This window comes from Capricornis sumatraensis, chromosome X, assembly GCF_032405125.1.
Source record: "Capricornis sumatraensis isolate serow.1 chromosome X, serow.2, whole genome shotgun sequence".
NCBI classification, from domain to species: Eukaryota; Metazoa; Chordata; class Mammalia; order Artiodactyla; family Bovidae; genus Capricornis; species Capricornis sumatraensis.
In genome coordinates this window covers 27,334,237-27,359,286 of record NC_091092.1, presented here as the reverse complement: position 1 = coordinate 27,359,286, position 25,050 = coordinate 27,334,237, and the positions used below count along the sequence as shown (strand labels likewise).

Genomic DNA, 25,050 nt, shown 5'->3' with positions numbered 1-25,050 from the left:
ATGATATAAGTTATGGATCCTTTCCCCAGAGAGATGCACATATGCCCAAATGGACACATTTTTTCATACAATTTTAGGATAGGGGGTTACAGTCCTTTTAGGAGTCTATGAACCTCCCTTTTGGGAACCTTAACACTAAGTGCTTAGCTCCTCTGGGATGGGGTATCAGATGTCCCAACACTGCACAGGGTCCCCACTCTTCAGGGCCGACAGCCAGCCTGCACTCACAGGCTTTGTGCTAGAGGAGGTGTTTGCAGGCAAACCGCAGAGGGAGCGGCAAAGGTGTAGAACAGGGTGGCAGTGGCCGAGGCGGACAAGCGGGAGACTGACCATTCCTCTCACCTTCAGTAGGTTGGCTGCCAATCCATTCCAGAGCCCTAGGACCCCTTGGGCTTTCACTATCTGCCGGAAGCAGTCCACTGCTCCTGAGAAATGGACATCCACCCCTCCACGATGGGGAAGGTAGGGGCTCTGAGCCTGGTAGGAAAGAGAAGATGGGTGAGGTGATTTAGTCACCGGGAAATAATGGTTTTGTCAAGCAGCCAGGGTCTCAAGATTCAATGTCCTGGCCAAGATGATGATGAAGAATGGCCGCCACAGGACTCTATCTTTCCTGTAGGCTTAGAATGAGTATTAGTGGGCAGGAAAGCCATGACACCCTATTCACATATTTGGGGCTATTGTTCTTGGAAGGAAGCAGCTATTCTGGACAGACTCCACTTCACACTCACCACTGCCTCTCAATCTATACCCTCTGGACATGATAGACACCTCTCAGGCCTTTAATCTTTTTTTTTTTTTTTCATTTTCATTTGTCTTCTTTATTAGCTATAAGGATTTAACACATACTATACTCATAAACAGCTGCAAGCTGCCAAGGATACTGTTTTACATTAAACGGGTTCTAACAGAGACTTTAATCTTTTTTAAGTGCCTTCTGTTTCCTTGTCTTAAATGATCCCTCCTCTGTGAAGCCCTCAAGTGGGGGCTGCTCATTTCCCCACCTCACAGATGTCCCAAAATGGGCAGCAGAGGGAAGGGCATTCTTCCAGCTCCCGCTTTCTGTTCTCAGACCCTGGCCACTCTCATGTCAAAAGCTCTCAGCTGGGGCTGGTGGCACTAAACCACACTCGTTGCTGTTTTCAGCTACTGGCCTCCTTCTACACTCACTGAGGCCTGTGACACCTAGTAGCTCCCCCTCTTCCACACTCACCACCATCATAGGGAACTTTAGCATCTATAGTCATCCCATCTTATACCTTATTTCTAGACATAGGCATCAGTGATCCTCACCTTGACACCCCTTTGACCACCCACTCCTTTGGTTACCCGATGGATTTCGTCACCACTCCCAGTACCATTCTGGCTGACCACCAAAATGCCCCATCTCTGAAAGTAATTTTTTGTCCTTTAACAAAATAATTTTTATGATCAAATGAAAGAACTTTTCAATATACAATCTACAGGCAGAATTGACACCACTCATCCAGTGTGTCAATGCTCAAACTACTGCACAGTTGCACTCATCTCACACGCTAGTAAAGTAATGCTCAAAATTCTCCAAGCCAGGCTTCAGCAATATGTGAACCGTGAACTTCCACATGTTCAAGCTGGTTTTAGAAAAGGCATCAAATTGCCAACATCCGCTGGATCATGGAAAAAGCAAGAGAGTTCCAGAAAAACATCTATTTCTGCTTTATTGACTATGCCAAAGCCTTTGCCTGTGTGGATCACAATAGACTGTGGAAAATTCTGAAAGAGATGGGAATACCAGACCCCCTGACTTGCCTTTTGAGAAACCTATATGCAGGTCAGGAAGCAACAGTTAGAACTAGACTTGGAACAACAGACTGGGTCCAAATAGGAAAAGGAGTACATCAAGACTGTATATTGTCACCCTGCTTATTTAACTTATATGCAGAGTACATCATGAGAAACGTTGGGCTGGAGGAAGCACAAGCTGGAATCAAGATTGCTGGGAGAAATACCAATAACCTCAGATATACAGATGACACCACCCTTATGGCAGAAGGTGAAGAGGAACTAAAAAGCCTCTTGATGAAAGTGAAAGCAGAGAGTGAAAAGTTGACTTAAAGCTCAACATTCAGAAAACGAAGATCATGGCATCTGGTCCCATCACTTCATGGCAAATAGATGGGGAAACAGTGGAAACAGGGTCAGACTTTAGTTTTTTGGGCTCCAAAATCACTGCAGATGGTGACTGCAGCCATGAAATTAAAAGACGCTTACTCCTTGGAAGAAAAGTTATGACCAACCTAGACAGCATATTGAAAAGCAGAGACATTACTTTGCCGACAAAGGTCCGTCTAGTCAAGGCTATGGTTTTTCCAGTGGTCATGTATGGATGTGAGAGTTGGACTGTGAAGAAAGCTGAGTGCCGAAGAATTGATGCTTTTGAACTGTGATGTTGGAGAAGACTCTTGAGAGTCCCTTGGACTGCAAGGAGATCCAACCAGTCCATTCTGAAGGAGATCAGCCCTGGGATTTCTTTGGAAGGAATGATGCTAAAGCTGAAACTCCAATACTTTGGCCACCTCATGCGAAGAGTTGACTCATTGGAAAGGACTCTGATGCCGGGAGGGACTGGGGGCAGGAGGAGAAGGAGACGACAGAGGATGAGATGGCTGGATGGCATCACTGATTTGATGGACATGAGTCTGAGTGAACTCTGGGAGTTGGTGATGGACAGGGAGGCCTGGCGTGCTGCGATTCATGGGGTCACAAAGAGTCGGACACGACTGAGCAACTGAACTGAACTGAACTGATCCAGTGTGAGAGGGACAGCCCCTTATAGCTGGCTTTCAGAAATGCTGACACATTTACATCAAGCAATGCACCTACTTTGGTTCATTTCTGAGATGTCTAGTTGAGGTCAATATAGCATTTTATTATGATGGAATCAAGCTTTTCCATGTGGGAGAAGCAATAGAGTATATGAGTCAGAGAAACATAAACCCTGGAGTCAAACAGGTTGGGTTCTAGTCCATCACTGCTCCACTTACTGGTTATGTGACCCTGGGTAACTCATCTAATCTTTTCGAGCCTCGGTTTCCTTATTTAGAAAACAGGGATAGTATGTGCTGTGAGAATGAATAAGATGTGCATGCAAAGTACTGGTGTCAGGCACATGGCAAGGATCAATAAATATGAGCTGAAAGTCAAAGTGTTAGTTGCTCAGTCATGTCGGACTCTCTCCAACCTTATGGACTGTAGCCCGCTGGGCTCCTCTGTCCATGGAATTCTCCAGGCAAAAATACTGGAGTGTGTTGCCATTTCCTTTTCCAGGGGATCTTCCCAACCCAGGGATTGAACATGTGTCTCATGCACTGCAGGCAGATTATTTACCATCTGAACCACTGGGGAAGTCCTGCTGTGACTATTCTGTAGAAAGTATTCTAAATATCAGTCAAACCCCTAACCTGACATATGAGTCCTCTGTCTCCACTTCAGAACTGCTTGGACCAGTGTCCTCATCCATCCAGCTCCCCCGCTCCCTGATGCCTGTTAACCATAATCATTCGGATCACTAACTGATCTAATCACATGCCCTCTCCCTTGTCTCCCATGCCATTAGTTCCCTGTTGGCTTCATGGTCCTCCGTTTCTTGTCTTCCCAGCCCTTCTTTTTGTTCCTCATCTTAAAATCCTTGCCCTTCGTCCTTCAGCTGATCTCCATCCCCCTTCCCCACCAACCTCTTCTCTGCACCAAGCTGCTGAACACGAATCCACAAAGGGACAGTCGGCGCCACTGAAGCTTTGAGGTCTCTAGCCTCTGCTGGACCATCATACTGCAGGGCGAGCTCTGGAAGCATCATTTCCCATTCCTCCCAGGGGCTCTTCCCAACCTCACCAAACACAATGCCCTGCACACCACACTGTGTCCTCCGTCCCAGACGGAGTTTGTGTTGTGCCGCACAGTTTGTGGGGAGAACAGATCATTTTTCCTTCCTACTGGTGCCTTGGATCTCACACCTTTGAATTCCTCTTGGCCACCTTTCCCAAGAGACCTGATTTCCTCCCTTAGTAAATGAATAAACTCAAGTCCCTCCCATATGAAAAAATGACTCCTTCCTCCAATCTTTGTCTTTTAGACTCTGCCCAATCTCGTGTTCCCCAAGTAACATACAGTAAAATTACCTTGTTTGGGTGTAGTTAGTTACATGAGTATAGACACATGTATAGATGGGCTTCCCTGGTGGCTCAGTGATAAAGAATCCGCGTGTCAATGCAGGAGACGCAGGTTCAATCCCTGAGTCAGATCCCCTGGAGGAGGAAATGGCAACCCACTCCAGTATGCTTGCCTGGTAAATTCCATGGAGAGAGGAGCCTGGCAGGCTACAGTCCATGGGGTTGCAAGAGTCAGATACGACTGAGGACTGAGGATACATGCATGCACGTGTATAGATCTGTGTGACCACCCCTGTAATCAGGACATAGAACTGCTCCACTAGCCCCCAGAATTTTCCTGCTCCTTTATAATCACAGTCACCCCCACCCTAACCCAGGGCAACCACTGATCTGTTCTGTTCCTATAGTTTTGCTCCCTGAGACTGTCATAAAAATGGAAACATAGAGCTTGTAACTGTTTTGAGATGGGCTTCTTTCACTCAGCATTATGCCTTTGAGAGTCATCCATGTTGTGTTCATCAATAGTTTTTTTGTTTTTTTTTTACTGCTGAGTCAGATTCCATTGTGCAGACGTATCATAATTTGCTTATCCATCTAGCTGTGGATGGACATGTCTCTCCCTTTCCATCTGCACTTCTTGAAATAGCTGTCTACTCTGGCTGACTCCACTTCCTCTCTTCCCACCTCCCCACTCTACCCACTCAGTTTAGCACCTGTCTCCATTACCCTGCTGAACTGATCGTGGCCAGGCCTATCTCCTTTCCTTGCTCTTTCATAGTTGGTATAATTACTTATTTTCTTTATTGGTTGCTCCTACCCCCAACTAGAATTTCAGCTCTGTAGGAAAGGGATTTCTGTTCTCCTTCAAGGCAAAGAGTGAACTTTGGGGTTAGGCCTTCCCCTTGAGGTATAATAGCAACCAAGCACAGACAGAGTATGAGAAAAGGAATGTGAAATGAACAAGCTGAGTCTCCAGCCTAGTTACAGGAACCAAAAAATGGTCAGGGGTCTTTGGTGAATGTCTTTAAAGTGTTCATCTTAGCACTGTTCCGACATGTCCTCTTTTCCCTCCTATCCCATTGAGAAAGAACTGCCGTCAAAGAGATATTAAGCCTCCTTTCCCTTAGAATCAGCCTAATTGCAAGGTTTGAAGCACCTCCTGCTACTGAAAGATTGAAATATTAAAAAGAGGAGATTGTGCTCATGCAGGAAATTAACTGTCATAATATTATTGATTTATCTTCTGCTGGTTTCCAGTAAAATAGCAAAAAGCCCCCAGTTATGAGTCAAGGTAATTTGCAACCTGAGGTCCCCTGCTGTTGCTGCTGCTAAGTCACTTCGGTCGTGTCTGACTCTGTGTGACCCCATAGATGGCAGCCCACCAGGCTCCTCCGTCCCTGGAATTCTCCAGGCAAGAACACTGGAGTGGGTTGCCATTTCCTTTTCCAATGCATGAAAGTGAAAAGTGAAAGTGAAGTCGCTCAGTCGTGTCCGACTCTGCGACCCCATGGACTGCAGCCTACCAGGCTCCTCCGTCCATGGGATTTTCCAGGCAAGAGTTCTGGAGTGGGGTGCCATTGTCTTCTCCGCTGGGGTCCCCTACCACCACTAAAACAAAAAACACTAACCAAGTTACATGAATTATATAACAGGTTCAGCTATAGTCAATTTGTGATGAATCAGGGGCCATCTATGGTCAATCTTGGGACCCTAACAATCTTTCAGATGTCTTTCCTTCACTCCACCTTCAGTGTTCACATGGACCATTGCAGCAGCATCCTTAGTGGTCTCTTTGGGACAGAAAAAGTTTGAGACTTCTTGCCTTCTGTCTCTACAGAGCAGCCAGAGTGATTAAAAAAAAATCAAATCTTTTTACTCACCGGCTTAAAATATTTTAATGACTTTATTAAAGCCACTGAGAATAAATATAAAATTTTCACTGCTGTCTGTAAGCTGTAGTGGTAATATTGTAGTAAATATTTAACAACTGGTTTTGTGGGTGGAAGAAGCCCTGGGTTGTAGCATTTCTTCATTTCAATGTTGTAAATACTCCTACCATGGCAGATTGCAGGCTACCAACTGTGAGGTCAACCAGCACCCAAATTTGCTGCAATTTAATAATCAGCTCTCTTGAGCTGGTAGGAGCTGGCTGAACCCATGACGTGAAGGCTCAGGCCCTGCGTGACCTGCCCCAGTACGTATTTTCAGTTTTCATCTTGCGCCACTACACTTCAACTGCACTGGCCTTCTTCCTGTTCTCCTCTGGTCCCCTCTCTCCTTTGAGCCAGAGGATCATGTAACCAACTGTCTACTTGACATCTCTCCACTTAAAAGTCTAATAAAAACCACAAACTGTATATGTGTTTTGACCTCTTTGCTCAGGCCCCAAATTGGAGTTACCCTTACGTTCTCTTCACCCCTCGTGTATACCACTCAAAACTCATCAGATACTGTCATTGCTTTGCTTCGAAACCTTCACCAATCACCAATTTTCCAAAGGAAAACTTCCAGAAGGAGTGTTTTCCAAAGAAAACTTAATAGAATTCAAAACTCTCTACAGTTTGGCCCCCACCTATCTTCCCAGCATCATTTCCCAATATCACCCCATGATGGGTTAGTTTCATGTGTCAGCTTGGCTAGGCCATGGTCAGTACCCAGATATTTGGTTAAATACCAGTTGGGATATTACTGTAAAGGTATTTTGTAGATGTGATTAACATTTAAGTCACTAGACTTTGTTAATTTGATAAATTAGGAGTTTGCGATTAATATATACACACTACTGTATATAAAATAAACAACAAAGACCTACTGCATAGCCCAGATAACTATACTCAATATTTTGTAATAACCTATAATAAAAAGGAATCTGAAAAAGAATATAAATATATGTGTACATATATATATATAACTGAATCACTTTGCTGTACACCTGAAACTAACACAACATTGTAAACCAATTATACTTCAATTAAAAAAAATCACTAGGCTTTTGAGTAAAGCAAATTACCCTTCATAATGTGGGTAGTTCAGTTCAGTTCAGTTCAGTCACTCAGTCGTGTCTGACTCTTTGCAACCCTATGAATCGCAGCACGCCAGGCCTCCCTGTCCATCACCAACTCCTGGCGTTCACTCAGACTCATGTCCATCAAGTCACTGATGCCATCCAGCCATCTCATCCTCTGTCGTCCCGTTTTCCTCCTGCCCCCAATCCCTCCCAGCATCAAAGTCTTTTCCAATGAGTCAGCTCTTCGCATGAGGCGGCCAAAGTATTGGAGTTTCAGCTTTAGCATCATTCCTTCCAAAGAACACCCAGGACTGATCTCCTTCAGAATGGACTGGTTGGATCTCCTTGCAGTCCAAGGGACTCTCAAGAGTCTTCTCCAACATCACAGTCCAAAAGCATCAATTCTTCGGCACTCAGCTTTCTTCACAGTCCAACTCTCACATCCATACATGACTACTGGAAAAACCATAGCCTTGACTAGACGGACCTTTGTTGGCAAAGTAATGTCTCTGCTTTTGAATATGCTATCTAGGTTGGTCATAACTTTTCTTCCAAGGAGTAAGCGTCTTTTAATTTCATGGCTGCAGTCACCATCTGCAGTGATTTTGGAGCCTCAAAAAGTAAAGTCTGACACTGTTTCCACTGTTTCCCCATCTATTTCCCATGAAGTGATGGAACCAGATGCCATGGTCTTAGTTTGTGGGTAAGTGAAGTGAAGTCGCTCAGTTGTGTCCGACTCTTTGCGACCCCATGGACTGTAGCCTACCAGGCTCCTCTGTCCGTGGGATTTTCCAGGCAATAGTACTGGAGTGGATTGCCATTTCCTTCTCCAGGGGATCTTCCCGACCCAGTGACTGAACCTGTGTCTCCCACATTGTAAACAGACGCTTAACCGTCTAAGCCACCAGGGAAGATAGTTTGTGGGTAGGCCTCATCTAATTAGTTGAAGGCCTTTAGAGGGAAAAAGACTGACTGAGGTGCCCTGAGAAACGGAATTCTGCCTGCAGTCCACCGTTGGACTTGAACTGAAACATGTCCAGTCTTTTCTTTTCCTGTTTTGTGCTCCCTGAGGTACTGGTTAGACCTCTGCCATGGGCTAGGCTACCTGGTATAAGTTATCTGGATGCAATCTCTGGGCTGGCAGCCAGCAAGCTCATGGGAGCAGACACTAGGCAGTCCTCACTGTCTCAGCTCTTCAGGGTTTAATAACCTTCATTGCACATACCAGGCACTCGTCAAATGTCAAACAAAATTCCCCTCAATATCAGTGTCACTAGTAGCTTTCCCCAATACAACTGTTTACCTGTGACCAGGCTCAAATAAGCCACATGTATGGCCAGGAAATAAAATAATGGCCAATATTTACAGAGTTATAGGTGTCAGGCATTACACTGAGCACTTGACATGGACTAGTTCATTTAATCCTCACAGAAGCCTCATGAAATAGGCAGTATTATCTTACTAGCCCAGTTTTATGGATGGCAAAATAGAGGCTGAGAAAAGAGAAAATTTCAAAATCACAGACTGCTTGAAAAAAGCATCAACTTGAATCTGGGTCAGATTGAAGCTCTACCCCACTAAGCTACACTATTTCCAGTTAGATTGCTACCTCAGCCCTCTGCAAACCTGTTACCACATATCAACCTCGAATGTGGGTGCCACAGCATACAATGAATGAATGCTTTATGCTAGGACTGGAGCTCATGGAAGTGGTGTTGAGTCATGTCTGGCTCTTTGTGACCCCATGGACTGCAGTGTGCCAGGCTTCACTATCTCCTGGAGTTTGCTCAAAGTCATGAGTTTGCCCATGGTGTGGTATGAATAAATGCCTCTACAAGGATCACAGTAAACAGATACCCAGAAAATGGATAACCAACAAGGTCCTATTGTATAGTATATGGAACTCTGTTCAATATTATGTGACAGCCTTGATGGGAGAGGAGTCTGGGAGAGATTGGATACATGTACATGTATGGCTGAGTCTCTTTGCTGTGCACCTGAAACTATCACAATATCATTAATCAGCTGTACTCCAATACAAAATAAAAACTTTATTTAATTAAAAAAAAACAGACACCCAGATTGCAAAGGCAAAATCATATTGCTGCTTGCCCCCTGGACTCAATGTCTGTGTGTCCCCAAAATTCATATGTTGGATCCCTCATCCCTACTGTGATGGTATTTGGAGGTGGCAGGTGATTAGGTTATGAGGGTGGAGCCCTCATCAATGGGATTAGTGCTCTTATAAGGAGACACACAAGAGAAATAATGTCTCTCACTCCACCATGGGAGAAGACAGCAAGAAAGTGGCTATTTGCAAACCAGGGAGTGGCTTCTCACCAGATACCAAACCTGCTGGCACCTTGATCTTGGACTTTCCAGTCTCTAGAACTGTGAGACGTAAGTGCTTGTCAATTCACCTAATCTATAGTATTTCTGTTATAGCAGCTCGGATTAAGATATCCCCAAAGAAAGAAAGAATGGTCTGGCTATATAGCCATGCTTCTCAACCTTTAGCTACATATTAGACTAAACATGGAAGCTTTTCAAAACCATCAATGATTGGAATCACCCCTGGAGACTGTGATTTAACTGACTTGGGGTGAGGTCTGGATGTCAGCATTTTTGGCAAGCTCCCCACATGAGTCTGATAGGCAGACAGTTTGTTTCACTGGCGTGGGCCCTTCATAGCACACAGCAGCTAAGGCTAAGACCTGAGCCCACCCTCCAGCTGCTGACAGTGAGAGTGCCTGGGCAGTGAGAACACATGGGCACTGAGGCCAGACTGCTTAGACTGAGACATCAGTTTGCCACTCACTAACCCTGGGACTTTGAGCAATTGCCTTGGCCTACCTGAGCCTCAATTTCCTCATCTGTAAAATGGGATAATAATAATAATGCCTATCTTATAGGATTGTTGTCAAGATTAAATGAAATACATGTAAAGTGCTTAGAACAGCATTTGACAAATAGTAACCACCATTATCATTACTATAGAGTATTTCAGCTTGGAGAAGAGGGAATTCCCTGGCAGTCCAGTGGTTATGAGTCTGTGCTTTCACTTCCAAGAGCTCAGGTTCGGTCCCTGGTTGGGGAACTAAGATACCACAAGTTGTGCAGCATGGCCAAAACAGAAAACCCCCCAAACCTAAAAAACTCCCCCAAATACCCAAACAACAACAGCAACAACAACAACAAAAAAACCCCAAAACCTCCCAAAGCTTGGAGAAGAGAGAAGTATACTGAAGACTAAACCAACCCAGGAGCCTAGAATGCTAGACTGCCATTTGCCCAAACTGTATCTTACTAGTAAAGAGACACAAAGCATATCAGGTTACTAACCACAAGGCCCTGTTCTTAAATCCTCCCTCCATACACACCCAGGCGACTATCCTGTGGTGTCAGTTCAGATCTGCCAGAATGGACATGCAGTGTTCTACAGCAGACACCACTTGAGAAAGCTGAGTCCTACATCTGGCTCTGCCACCATTTGCCTCACCCTGACCAAGTCCTTGAATTCCTTGAACCTTCCTTTCTTCACGTCAGGAGGCTGAAACTAAATGACCTTGAAGGCTCTTTCTTGCTCCTCTAATCCACGCTGCTGGTCCTACTCCACACTCCTTCCTGCCCCTAGGACTTCAAATCTGTGCTTCCCTTTGCCTAGCTAAGTCTTTCTCACCAATGAGACTAAACATTACTTCTGCAGGGAAGTCTTCCCAGATCTCCAGCCTAAGTCAGGAGCCCAGTAAACACTTTTGGGCACCCCGTACTTCTCTTTCATGGCATGTGATACAGTTTGTAATGATCTAGTGTATAGTGCTTCCCTGGTGGCTCAGACGGTAAAGAATCTGCCTGCAATGTGGGAGGCCTGGGTCCGATCCCTGAGTTAGGAAGATCCCCTGGAGAAGGAAATGGCAACCCATTCCAGTATTCTTGCTTGGAGAATCCAACAGACAGAGGAGAGCTACAGTTCATGGGGTTGCAAAGAGTTAGACATGACTGAGCAACTAACATTTTCACTTTCAGTGTATAATTATTTCATGTCTCCCCACCCCCCATACCGCACAGGCTAAATACCATGAGGGCAGTGACTATGTCTATCTTGTTTATGGTTTTGTTCCCAAAGGCTACCAATATGCTCAGCACCCAGAATGTGCTTAATACATATTGAAGGAAAGAAGGATCGGATTTGCAGTCAATGGAAATGATAGGTAAACACTTCAAAGCAATGTGCTTGACTGTTTCTGTGATAAACTCCCCAGAGGTCTTCTACCAGAGGCAACGTTTTAGGTTTTTCATTCTTTCCATGAGTACTGAAATAATTAAATAATACTTGTGAAGATGTAAACTCATATTTCCTTGATTAGCGCAATCTTAATTTTAGGAATCTATCCTATAGATACATTTGCCCATGTGGGAAATGATGTATGTTACAAGCATTTTTGTTGCGGCATTGTTGATAAGAGCAACAAACTGGAAATGATCTGAATGTCTATCAAAAAGATAGTATGTCATACTATGGAACACTATGTCACCATTTAAAAGTATGTGGCAGTTAAACCTGGACTGATAAGGTGCCATCTCCAAGATACATTTTAGGTGGGGAAAAAAAAAAAAAACCAGTGTAGAAGAGATATATGCATGCTGCTTATTTTCTAAAAACAAAAAGAATATAAATATGCATATTTATGGATATCTTTGGATAGACCATCTTTGGAATGACTAGGTAAAAAACTGGAAACAATAGGGTTTTCTCTGTAGAGAACTGGAGGGGTCAAGGGACAAAGGTTGGGGAAGACTAACTTTTTAATGGACATTATTTGTACCTCTTGGATTTTGTTTCAAATGCGAATGTTCCCTAGGCAAAAGGTAGAATGTTAATTGTAAAAGAGCATTAATCAAGACAATAAGAAGACAAACCACAGGCTAGGAGAAAATATCGGCAAAAGTCATATCTGATAAGGGACCATAGAGAGAACTCTTAAAACTCAACGATAAGAAACAACCAAATTACCACTACATATCAACTAGAATAGCCACAATCCAGAACACTGAGGGCAACAGATATTGGTGAGGATGTGGGGACAACAGGAACTCTCATTCATTACTGGTGGGCATGCACAATGGTACAGTCACTCTGGAAGACAGGTCGGTGGTTTCTTACAACACTAAATATACTCATACCATAGGAGCCAGCAATTGTGCTGATTAGATATTGGTATTTACCTAAAGGAGGTTAAAAATTTATGTCCTCACAAAAACCTGCACATAGTTGTTTAAAGCAGCTTTATTCTTCATTTCCAAAGCTTAGAAGCAACAAGATGTCCTTCAGTGTGTGAATGGATAAATGAACCAGTATCAGACAATGAAATATTACTAAATTGAGAAAGGTATGAGTTATCAAGCCACGAAGAGACAGAGGATACTTAAGACGTCATTATACGTTTGCACAAATCCATAGAATGGACAACACTGAGAGTGAACCCTAAGGTAAACTTTGGACTTTGGGTGGTTATGTTGTGTCGCGGTAGGTTCATCAGTTGTAACAAGTGTACCACTCTGGTGGAGGATGTTGATACTGGGGGAGGCTGTGCAGGTGTGGAAGCAGAGGGTCTATAGAAAATCTCTGTATCTTCCTCTCCATTTTGCTGTAAACCTAAAACTGCTCTAAAAAAACCCAAAGTCTTCATTTAAAAAAAGAGTATTAAAAAGGAGAGACCAAAGAAAGAATCCACAAAAAAGAAGAAAAGAGTCTGCTAGTTGGAGCCAACAGGAGCTCATAACCTTTCACTTGTTATTTGGAAACAACTTCTAACTTCTGCAGTAATATAGGGCACAACCTGAAGACCACACCATCCAGTTTCCAAGCCGTCTGAGAATGTATATTCGTGGAAGGTAGTTGGGCTAAGAGGCTTCTGTCTGTTGGCAAATCCCGAGGAGTCAAACAAGCTAAAAAAGCCAGTGGTATTAAAGTAAAAGGGCCTTTATGTCTTGTGAGCCACATGGCTCAAGTTTCTCTTGGCAGTGCTAGGTCCCCCCAAATTGTCCTCATACAGCTGAGAAACACCCTGGCTCCTTGGGTGGGGGGGGATGTCCATGCAAGCAGGAATAGGCAGCTGCTCCCAGCTTGGCAGGCCTACAAGCCATCCCCCATAATGACCTACTCGGAAAGCCTGCAATAACACGGGGGCAGCGAGGAAATGGACAGCGGGCTAGCATTTTTCTTGGGAAGAGAAGATAAATAGTTTCCATGTACCAGCTGGGGGTGGAGGTGGGGAAAAGTGCAGCTGGACCAGACTCGAGAAAGCAATTGAGATGCAGGCACGGGAGCAGCCGAGGGTGGCCGTGGGAGTGTGTGCAGGGCAGAGCCAACTTTTAGAGTTACCTTCTAAAATTTTGTGTTTACTTTTTTGGCCACACCCCACAGCTTGCAGAATCTTAATTTCCTGACCAGGGATTGAACCTGGGCCCTTGGCAGTGAAAGCACCAAGTCCTAACCACTGGACCATCAGGGGTGTCCCTAGTGTCATCTTGACAGGGAGTGAGACTGCGTAGGAAGCTTGCGGGAAAAGATTTGGCACATGCCAGTTTTCAGCAGGCTGGGAATACACAGGCATATGCAGTAGCTGCACCCAGTGGCCTCTGGGTAAACACCTGTTAAATTAACCCAACAAATGAATGATCCACTCCACTACCACCCCTTCTCACCATTATCTATAGAGATGGAAGATCTTTTGAGGTCTTGTGATGTTAGCTCATTTGGGTGTTTACAGTGATCATAGAAAACACATAAACACACCTGGCCCGGCTTTTGTAGCTTTAATCAGGCCTTCGATGCCTGAGTAGATTCTGAAGAGATGCTTCAAGAATAAAAATAGTACCTTAGCTTTACTGAGTATTTATCATGTATCTGGCTCTGTGTCTGCATTAACCCCATTCAGTCTTCTCCACAGGAATATGAACCAGGCACTAGGCTTCTCCCCGTGTTTTACAGAGGAGGAAAGATGAGGTTCAGAGAGGTGACGTGGTTTACCCAAGTTCACACAAAGAGTAAGGGGCAGGGCTGGCATCTAAAGCCCACACTCTGGACCACAGAGCTAGTCTGCCAATGAAAGCTTTAAGATAAACACAGCCATCAAAAGCAAATGAGCAGGGGAACTTTTACTCATTGGTAAAGAATCTGTCTACCAATGCAGAGACACAGGTTTGATCCAGGAGGATCCCACATGCCGCGGGGCAACTAAGCCTGTGCGCCTCCAACTATTGAGTCTGTGCTCTAGAGCCTGTGAGCTGCAACTAAAGAAAAAAAGCCTATGCAACAATGAAGACCCTGCACAGCCAAAAACAAGTAAATAAATTATTAAAAACCACCACCCACCTCCCCTAACAAATGAACAGGGACTTCCCTGGTGTTCCAATGGTTAAGACTCCAAGCTCCCTATACAGGAGGCACGATTTCAATCCCTGGTCGGGGAACTAAGATCCCATAGGCCACATGGCGTGGCCAAAAACAAACAAACGACAAAAAAAAGAGACAAACAAATCTCCAAAACAAATGAATAACATCTATGTGAGGGAAAGGAGGTAAAAACTGGTGCTGCCTTTCTAAAGCTGGCTTGATGCCAGCAGAGGAATTCACAAACCCCAGTGTGCATCTCCCCCTGACAGCAGGGCCTACAGATGAGTGCTCACAGCTGTGGGCCTTTCCTGGGACTCCCCTCCCTTCCCCTGTCTCTCTTCACCCCAACCCTGGAGGCAGGGGGAAGGGGAGCTCCCGTTTTAGCTGCTGTTATTGTCCAGCTGGAACTCAAAGAAGTCTGCTTAGCAGAGGCTGGCTATTTTGATTCCCAGACTTTATCTCTTGGAAGGATTAAGACAGTGCAAGTCAGGAGGAAAGGGCAGAGCGATTTTACAATGAGTGGAATTAGGAAGGCTCCTCCCTGTGGCCCCGGGCCCACCCCCCACCCCTCTGCCCCGCCCCGTGCCTGCCCTCTAGGGAAGAGTCTTGTTTCCATGATCAACAACTGCCATCCCTAAAGTATTTAGGGCACTCTACACCTTTGGAGAAAACAAAGGGGAGACTTCTTTCCTTACACCTTAATGATGATACTCAAACAAAGCCACCTGGCCTGAAGGATGTCCAGACCTCTACCTGGATATGAAAAATGTCCTTTTTTTCCCCTCAGAATGCCAAGGCAATGCTACTGACCGAGGCAGAAGCTGTCAGTTCCCAAAGGGCCCAGCGCCCAAAGCAAAATGATGGCAAGGAGTTAAAGATGCAGTGAACTCAAGGTAACGCTCCCATCCTCTCCCATGACCCCGAGAGTTGAGAACCCAGCAGTGTTTGTATTTCTGGACCAGCGGGCGAGTTGGCTGTGCTGGGGAAACAGAACTCTAGTCCTCCTGAGACTAGATGCCATGTCAACCAAGAAATGCTGAACTAGGCAGAACACCTGAAACTCATGTAGTGCTTCCTGGCAGGTGTGATGAGAATAATCTACAATTTCTCACGCTGGGGCTTTGCACCTGCTCTGCCATGGGCTCGGCGAGCTGTTGGGGCTTTCTTCCCGGTCTGTCTGAGCGGCATGGCCAGTCTGAGGCGGCCAAAGGTCCACGGCTGCTGAATGTTCTCTGCTCCTCATTTCAATCTGCAGGCTTCAAGCTTTCCGTTGTCAGGCTGCCAGCGACCAAAGAAAGCCAGGGCGCCCAACAGCCTGGTTTTCTAAAGATTTTTTTTTCCCTTTCCAAATGAGTTAACCATTCCTTGGCCAAAGCCACTCTCATGCCCATTTTTGAGCTTGCGTGCTGTTTTTTTTTTTTTCAACTGAGGCCCAGCGTTCCCAAATCTCAAAATTAGGTTTCATTCTCTGTCATCCTGAACTGAAAAAAAAAAAACAAACCCTAACTGATTACCTAGCATCTAGGAACAAGCCCCAGAGAAGGCAATGGCAACTCACTCCAGTGTTCTTGCCTGGAGAATCCCAGGGACGCAGAGCCTAGTGGGCTGCCGTCTATGGGGTCGCACAGAGTCGGACACAACTGAAGTGACTTAGCAGCAGCAGCAGGAACAGACCCCTGGAGCCCTGGTGGATAAAGCATGGGCCTGAAGGAGAGACCTGATTTCCTAGCCCCTGAGCCACTTGGTAGCTAAGTGAATGCTGGGCAGGTAACTTACCCTCTCTGTGCCTCATGCCTCATTTCCTCACCTAGAAACTAGGGATACTAACTATACTTACTTAATAGGGTAGATGAAGAGGATGGGATGATACACGGCCTGGTCCACATTACATGATGAATAAATGTAGTTATTATCACATTATTGTCATTTCTTATTTACTTCCCTGTGGTTTTCTCCTCCAGACATATTTTGTCCCCATCCTTATGCCAGATCTAGATCTGCTCCTTCATATCACGTTTACTGAAATCAACATGCAAGTACAAACACTATGATGCTGATTCATCAAGCACAAAGTGGTGGGAGGCTGTTGTGAAGAGGGGGTGTCCATCAAGACTGTTTTTCTCTGTCCTTTTAGCATATTTACTTATCTTGAAATGGTAACAGGTGTTGGAGCTGAGATACACAGAACAGGAGAGGTAAGGCCGGGGGTAGGAGATAGTGTGTTATCAGAGCAAGGATTGGAGGCAGTTTGAGGCAGGGGACAAAGCCGAGGTTTCCCTAGGTCAGCAGGGAGGAAAAGGCAGGCTGTTCTTACCTTCAGCACAGGGCAGGGATGAGCACACAGGCTTGGGGCTCACTCAGTGGCAGCTAAGGTTCAATTCTGTACTCACAAGGCAGTGGGAATTCAGAAGCCAGCCCTGAACTTTATTCACTTTAAAACAAGTATCAAGTGCCTGAAATATGAGGTTATGTGCTGTGGGGACAAACAGATGTGTAAGACACACGTCCCACAGGCAAGGAGCTGTCTGGAAGGAATCATGAACACAGAAGATTATGACACAAGGAAGCATGTGACATGGGCCTGCAAGCTATAGAGAGGGAGCTATGGGCGTTCAGAACCGGGAACCTCTTTCCTCTTGAGAAGGTGAGAGAAGGTTTCAGGAGGGAAGGGTGGAGGCGTGCAGCAATGGTGGAGAGATGGTAGGAGGTAGGGCATGTGGAGAAATGCTATGGAAACTAAACCAGCTGGACCAGAGTGTACACACAGGCTAAGTGTATTATTTAAAAGAGGTTGAAAAGTGAAAATGAAAGGGTTAGTTGCTCGGTTGTATCTGACTCTTTGCGACCTTGTGGATGGTAGCCCATCAGGTTTCTCTGTCCATGCAATTCTCCAGGCAAGAACACTGGAGTGGGTTGCCATTTTCTTATCCAGGGGATCTTCCCCACCCAGCAGTTGAACCCAGGTCTCCTGCATTGGCAGGCAGATTCTTTACCATCTGAGCTACCAGGGAAGCCCTAAGAATGCTGGAGTGGGCAGCCATTTCCTTCTCCAGGAGATCTTGCCAGCCCAGGGATTGAACCTGGGTCTCCCCTATCACAAGCAGATTTTTTTTTTTTTACTATCTGAGCCACCAGGGAAGCACCTAAAAGGGGCTGTTTAACCACAAAGCTTCTGGAGCAAAATATGCCCTTGGGGGTGGGGGTAGTAACAGTGAAGACAGCATCTATAGTTATTGACAGACCGCACTTTTAGTTAACTTGGATTCTCCTACCCCCAAACGCCCTCTGAAGTGGTTTGGAACACCCTCATTTGTGGTTTTACAGAGGCAAAACACAAGATGGATGTCTTGATCCACCACAATAGGACCGCTGTTTGAGGGGTAGGAAAAGTGAACTTATTTATCAAATGAGATCAACATATATGTGCTGTTGTAAGTCAAAAGAGCGCTTCCCAGGTGACTCAGCAGTAAAGAATCCGCCTGCCAAAGCAGGAGATGCAGATTTGATCCCTGGGTTGGGAATATCACCTGGAGTAGGAAATGGCAACCCACTCTAGTATTCTTTCCTGGAAAATCCCAAGGACATAAGAACCTGGTGGGCTACAGCCCATAGGGTCACAAAAGAGTTGGACATGAATTAGCTAAACAACAACTTGATAAGAGCCAGCCACCACGAGGCACATCTCAGGTGAGATGGAGGTGGATGCTCCAGGCTGAGGTGATTAGGAATGTGAAATACACTTATTCTTCAGGGGGATGGAGGAGAGGGGCTAAGGAGATAATTTTGATTGAACTGGAGGCTGGAACAGGCAGAGGTTAAAAAAAAAAGTCCTGTTTTGTTTAGCTCAGGTAAAATCTGACAACTTGTATTTGGCAACGTTGAAAGATTGGGGGATCTCACAGGAAAATCTGGATTTTAGGCTCCCTTGAAAAAGGGGTCCACATTTCTAAAAGGCATCTACCGTTTGGAGAAGGGGAACTCACTGCAGCCTCCTCTGGCCACTTTGTTTCATGCTGAGATTCGTATTTAGATGCTGATCACATTTTGTAAGCACAGTGCAGTTAGCTCTCCAGAATGCTTCTGAAAGCCAGGATGGCTCAGAGTGCATTTGCAAGCTTATTCTTTTGGAGGTGAGTGTTACTTATATTATCCGGGTTTCCCTACTTTCTCTTTTTTCCATTACTTCCAAGTTCCTGCCAGCATCTGATTGTGCAACTCCTGATAGAGGGGGCCTCGGTGCAACAAGGGTGGCAAAGTTGGTAAGGGCAGCCTGCCGGGCCAAGGGGCCCAGCCTTTATTCTCTCAGGGCAATGAAGGGCACGACACAGGCAGATCTTAAGAAAATCCAGAAGCCCATAGGCTGGGCTGGAGGAGGCAGAAATGAATATTGACCCTGGTGATGCAAGTTACTCAGTTACTGAGTGTGTGGACTTGGGCGGGCTATGGAACCTCTTAGTGCCTCACTTTTCTCCTCTGTAAAATGGGCTTGATAAGAACAGTACCAATCTGGCAGCTCTGTTGCCAGGATTAAAATGAGATAATGAGCATACAGCATGTAGCACAGTGCCTGGTTGGTACATCAGTGCCCAATGCTTATGATCATTTTTAGAATGAATCCTGAGATCAATTGCAGTAGTCGACATATGAGCTGATAAGGTCCTAGAGGAGGGAAGGGACAGTGACAAAGACCAACATGGGAGTGTTAGGAATGAAGACCCAACTGGGTTCAAGGCTGACTGGGGGAGGGGGAAGAGAGACAACTTCCGGGTCTGCAGCCTGGGTAAGAGGGGAATGACCGCACTGAAATGGACAACCCTGGGAAGACAGTTTCAGGGGAGGAAGAGGTCAGTTTGATACATACTTCAAGGTGACCCTGGAGAGGTGGCGGCCAAACAGCAGTGTCCAGCAAGCGATGAGAAGTGCAGGAGCAGGGCTGGGGAAATATGGCTCAGGGCAGAGGATGTGGGTTATGAACATGAGGAACCCAGAGAGGGGAGAGGCACCCTGGAGGGAATGGATGAAGCTCTGGGCTCAGTTCAGCATCTTGGTTTGAACAGCTGGGGACTCTCTTGACCCAGAGACTGTGCATATTCTGCTCAGTCAGCTGTGCCACTTGGATACCACCTTTGTCCTTCATCTTATGTGCTTTTAGTTCAAATGCTGACCGGGCCTAATCCTGCTTGCCTTGTGAGCCCTGATGAGGTCAAAGTCCCCTGTGTAAAAAGTGATAGGCTAACACTTGGTTTTATGTTTGATGAAACGGAGACACCTAATATGGACTGCAGGGAGAGGGGGAGGTCAGGCAGAATTGTGGGGGACCCAGCTTGTGGCTGGCGCCTTCCTCCTGATCCTCTCAGAAGGCCCACCGTGTTCCAAAGCTCCACCTTTTCAGCTGCTCCCTAGATTTTCCGGGCAGCTTCTCTCTCTCTTTTTTTCCACATGAACTGTTCAGAGAACCATTTGCTCAGGACTCCCTGGTCCTCATGGAGGCAAATCAATCTCCATCTACTTGTTTCCCTTCTACTTGTTCTCTCAATACACTAAGTGCTGCCAGCCTCTTCAGTCCCAAGCTCTGGGTTAGGTGTGGGACAGGCAAAGGTGGCAAGGCTGGGTGTACCTGGAAGAGCTTGAGTTGAAATGTGCTGAAGTGTGGCCAAGGGCATTTCAGGCACGGTGGTCTTGGGGGCCACGAGGGCATACGAGGTGGGGGGCACCTCATCCTATGTGTGCACAGGGCTGACTCACCCCCTTCCCACCAGCAGCGATCCCATCAGAACATGCACATGCATAATTTTATTTACCTCTCCAGTCTCTAGCATGCCAGCCAGGAGCCAGGGTAAGAGAAAGAAAAAGGAATAAAATGAGTGTAAGCACGGTGAAGGAAGGGCTCAGCTGGTTAAACAAGACTTCTGATTACTGTCATTAGTGCTCAAAAGAGTTCCAACCCGAAGTGGCATTAAATGGACAGATTGTGTGTGTATGTGTGTGTCTGGATAAAGCATATATATTAGAAGAACAAGACCTTCAGACAAAGTGGCCAGTCAGCGTGGGGGTGAGGAAATTTCCTATCCAGCTGGTTATCTAATGCACACCTGATGTTGATTTGCTTCCTGATGGACAAGTGTAAGGAGGAAAGCCAATGGAATGGAAATGTTACCATTAAGTGTGCTCAGGTCAGAGAAGCCTGGCTGCCCTGCAAAGCTCTCTCCTTATACATTCAGCTGGCAGACCTTGCCTGCTCCCCGGGGGGAGGTGGAGGGAGACTTAGGAACACTCTCTCTTCTTGGAGAAGTTGGATTGAGTACTTTGCAGGAACAAACAACCACAACAGAATTTAGTGCTAGCCTGTTGTTTCTAGGTTCCTTATCCTTCAAACTGAAGATGTATTTTGAGCTGGGATCAGGAGGTTGTAAACTGGACAATAATCACCAGCTGCAAGACTTCCATACCCTCAGGTAGTGCTCAGATACGCTCCGTTACTGCAGCGACATCTAATGGCCAGAGAAAGCAATGCATATTTGCATTTAAAAGCAGCCTGCAGCTCTGCCTCAGGTTAATTTTTTTTAAAGTAGGTTGTCATATATGGAATTTAGAAAGATGGTAATGATGACTCTACACACAAGACAGCAAAAGAGACACAGATATAAAGAACAGAATGGATTGTGTGGGAGAATGCGAGGGTGGGATGTTTTGAGAGAATAGCATTGAAAATAATAACATGTATATTACTATATATGAAATAGATCGCCAGTCCAGGTTCAATGCATGAGACAGGGCGCTCAGGGCCGGTGCACTGGGAGGACCCTGAGGGATGGGATTGGGGGGGAGGTGGGAGGGGGGTTCAGGATGGGGGACACATGTAAACCCATGGCTGATTCATGTCAATGTATGGCAGAAACCACTACAATATTGTAAAGTAATTCGCTTCCAATTAAAATAAATAGATTAATTTTAAAAATAATGTAGGTTGGACGGGGTACTATTGTTTATTGTTGTTGTTGGTTAGTCGCTAAGTCATGTCAGACTCTCTTAAAATTCCATGGACTGTAGCCCACCAGGCAAGAATACTAGAGTGGGTTATCACTTCCTTCTCCGGGGGATCTTCCAGATCCAGGAATTGAATCCGTGTCTCCTGCACTGCAGGCAGTCAGGGAAGCCCCATTATTGCTTATTAACTGCTGTAAAATAACATTTTGACTGCAACCCTAAGAATTCACTTCCTGAATCTTTGGATGACATTTATGTTGTCATCCATAACTGGATGTTAATCATATTTTATGAAAACCAAGTAATTGCCTCTTTGAATTTTTTTGTTACAACCATCATGACTTTGCACTATTTTAAAGCTTCTTGTTGGAGCTCTGTGTATGCATTATGAAGAAGGTTTCTATTGAAGGGAAAAGATGATCAAATTTTCCTCCAAATACCCAGTTCTGGGCTTCCCTGGTGGCTCATGGTAAAGAATCCACCTGACAATACAGGACATGACGGTTCAATCCCTGGGTTGGGAAGATCCCCGGAGAAGGAAATGGCAAACTACTTCTTGCCTGGAAAATCCCATGGACAGAGGAGCCTGGCGGGCCACAGTACATGGGGTCGCAAAGAGTCAGACATGACTTAGGGACTAAATGACAACAACCCATTTCCTCTATATAGTAAATTGTTGTGGTAAATATATATTCTAGAGTAGAATGGTGGTGGTGGCTGGATTTCCCCATAAGAGGTCACTGTTCTAGCTCTTGGGTAATGAAAGGAATGCTGAAAGTTTACAGAGAAAATTGAAACCTCTATTCATTGAATTTCATCTGAAACCCTTTGCGATACTGTGATTTACAATAAATATATACTTGATCTTCGTCCCCATTTCTGGCACAGAGCTCCTATAATATTAACTTGACATTTCCTAAGTGATGAGAGCAATAAAGGTGCCTTGGTATTCATAACAAACCCCTTTCAGTCACACCTGAGTTTATGTTAATACAGTGACTTTTGGAAAGTGTCGAAATGGATGGAGTCCGGTTGCCAGTAATCCAGTGAATAAACTAGTTTCCTGAGTTCTGTGAGCCACTCTAGCAAGTTAATCGGATTCAAGGCTGTGTGAACCTCTAATCTATACTTCAGAAGCTCGGGTGACAGCCTAGACTTGAGATCGGCTTCTGAAGTAGGGGGCAGTCTGGTGGGACTGAGCCCTTAACCCAAGGAATCTGATGCTGTCTCTGAGAGTGTCTGAACTGAGTGGAATTGTAGGACTCCCATGTGCCACTGGAGACTTGCTTGGTATGCGGGGAAAAAACCCACACACTGGAGTTGGTCCTAGAATCTAACCCCTTTCCACTGACCGCCCCAAACCCTGGGCTTCCCAGGTGGTACTAGTGGTAAAGAATCTGCATGGCAATGCAGGAGACACGAGAGACGTGGGTTCAATCCCTGGGTCAGGAAGATCTCCTGGAGAAGGGAATGGCACCCCACTCTAGTATTCTTGCCTGGATAATTCCATGGACAGAGGAGCCTGGTGGGCTACAGTCCATGGGGTCTCAAAGAATCAGACACAACTGAGTGACTGAGCACACACATCCTAACCTCTAGGTCCTGGGTTTGGGAAGGCTTGCTCTAGGGAGGAAGTGAGGTCATGAAACCTTGAACTCTGCATAAGGAACACTAAATTGTAAGAGGTTCCAGAAGGTGCTGGGTAGATGCCTCTGGCTTTACTATTTCAAAAAGTGATCCTCAAAGCATGGAAGCCAGTGATATAAGCAGCCTTAGTCTCATCCATCTTTTGATGGCCAACCAGCGAAAGCCCATTTTCACTCCTTACAGGAAAAGAAATTCTGAGGGTCAGGATATTAAAAAATGAATAAAAAGCTTGTAGTATATCATACTTCTTTCCCACTCAACTTCACTCTGGATTTTTTAAAGGAGCTATCTTTTTTAGAAAGACCATACTTTGGCCACCTGATGTGAAGAACGGACTCATTGGAAAAGACCCCGATGCTGGGAAAGATTGAAGGCAGGAGGAGAAGGGAACAGAGGATGAGATGTTGGATGGCATCACTGACTCAAGGACATGAGTTTGAGCAAGCTCCAGGAGTTGGTGATGGACAGGGAAGCCTGGTGTGCTGCTGTTCATGGGGTTGCAAAGAGTCAGACACAACTGAGAGACTGAACTGAATAATTATCATATGAAGAAATCAACTTTTCTAAGAATTGACCATATGAAGTTGCCCTTTGGGTATGTCAAAAAGGCTGTTGGCAGTGTCATATGGTTCAGTGTTAAAAAAAGAAGACTGAAACTAAAGGGGAGATATACTGTATTCCTCAATAAAGACAGAATATTTTATGTAAATTATTCTGAGTATATAAGTTTAACATAAGTCCGGTCATAATCACAAGGCAGTACTAAAGTTCATCAGAAACAACAAATGACTGAGAATAATCAGGGAAGATTGAAGAGTGTTGAGGGGGTAGATGCCTTGCCAGACATAAAAGGCTCTTATAAAGCTTTAGGAATTGCAATAGTGTGGCACCGGCACGAGGACAGGCCGACAAATCTACAGTTCAGGACACACAGCCCTGAGACAGACCCTATGACATATATACATCTGCTGCTGCTGCTAAGTCACTTCAGTCGTGTCCGACTCTGTGTGACCCCAGAGACAGAAGCCCACCAGGCTCCTCTGTCCCTGGGATTCTCCAGGCAAGAACACTGGAGTGGGTTGCCATTTCCTTCTCCAGTGCATGAAAGTGAAAAGTGAAAGTGAAGTCGCTCAGTGTGTCTGACTCTAGCGACATCATGGACTGTAGCTTACGAGGCTCCTCTGTCCATGGGATTTCCCAGGCAAGAGTACTGGAGTGGGGTGCCATTGGATGGGCCAAAAGTCATAGAACAAAGTAGTGGGAAAAGATATTATTTCACACAGGTAAATTCTAAACACATTAAAGTGATAAGTGTAACAATTACAATAAAATATTTAAAGAAATATATCAGCGAATAGTCGTATGATTGTGGGATGGGGTAGGTCTTTTACACAGAAGAGCAAAGTTAAAAACCCCAGAATAGTAACATGTATATATAATTGCATAAAAATTGTAAAATATGTACAATAACAGCATAAATAGCATTAGAAGCCAAATGTCAAATGGATGCAGTAAACGACAAAGGGTTAATAGCTTTAAGATATAAAGACTTCTTCCCAATTAGTGAAAAGAAAAAAAGCTAAATAGTCTAGAAAAATAGGCAATGGGTACAGACAGAAAGTTTACAAAGAAATACTAATGACAAATTTATATATGAAAAACATGCAATTTGCTTGTAATCAGTGAAATTCAAATTAAAGCAACATGGCAACATTTTTCAGCTGTTAGGTTCACAAGGATTCAGAAAGTGAAACCACCCTACTCACTGCTGTTGCAGGTGTCACCTAACAGCCTTTCTGGGGTGCAAACTTCATTAAGACCTTAGACTTATTTTTATTTTGTGGCCTGTATTTCTAGGAATA

At 45.1% G+C, this 25,050-nt stretch overlaps 1 protein-coding gene and 1 non-coding gene across 2 annotated transcripts in view; both read right to left on the bottom strand.

Annotated features, from left to right (window-relative positions):
• The window catches only part of SLC25A43 (solute carrier family 25 member 43), a 42,378-nt gene that overhangs the window by 1,958 nt on the left and 15,370 nt on the right, over positions 1 to 25,050 (bottom strand). The window contains exon 4 of the mRNA XM_068962899.1: positions 343 to 477. Within this exon, the coding sequence (XP_068819000.1) occupies positions 343 to 477 (135 nt within the window). The remainder of the gene's footprint in view (positions 1 to 342; positions 478 to 25,050) is intronic.
• Positions 13,598 to 13,670, bottom strand: TRNAE-UUC (transfer RNA glutamic acid (anticodon UUC)). The gene has a single exon. It is a non-coding gene; the product is annotated as a tRNA-Glu (tRNA).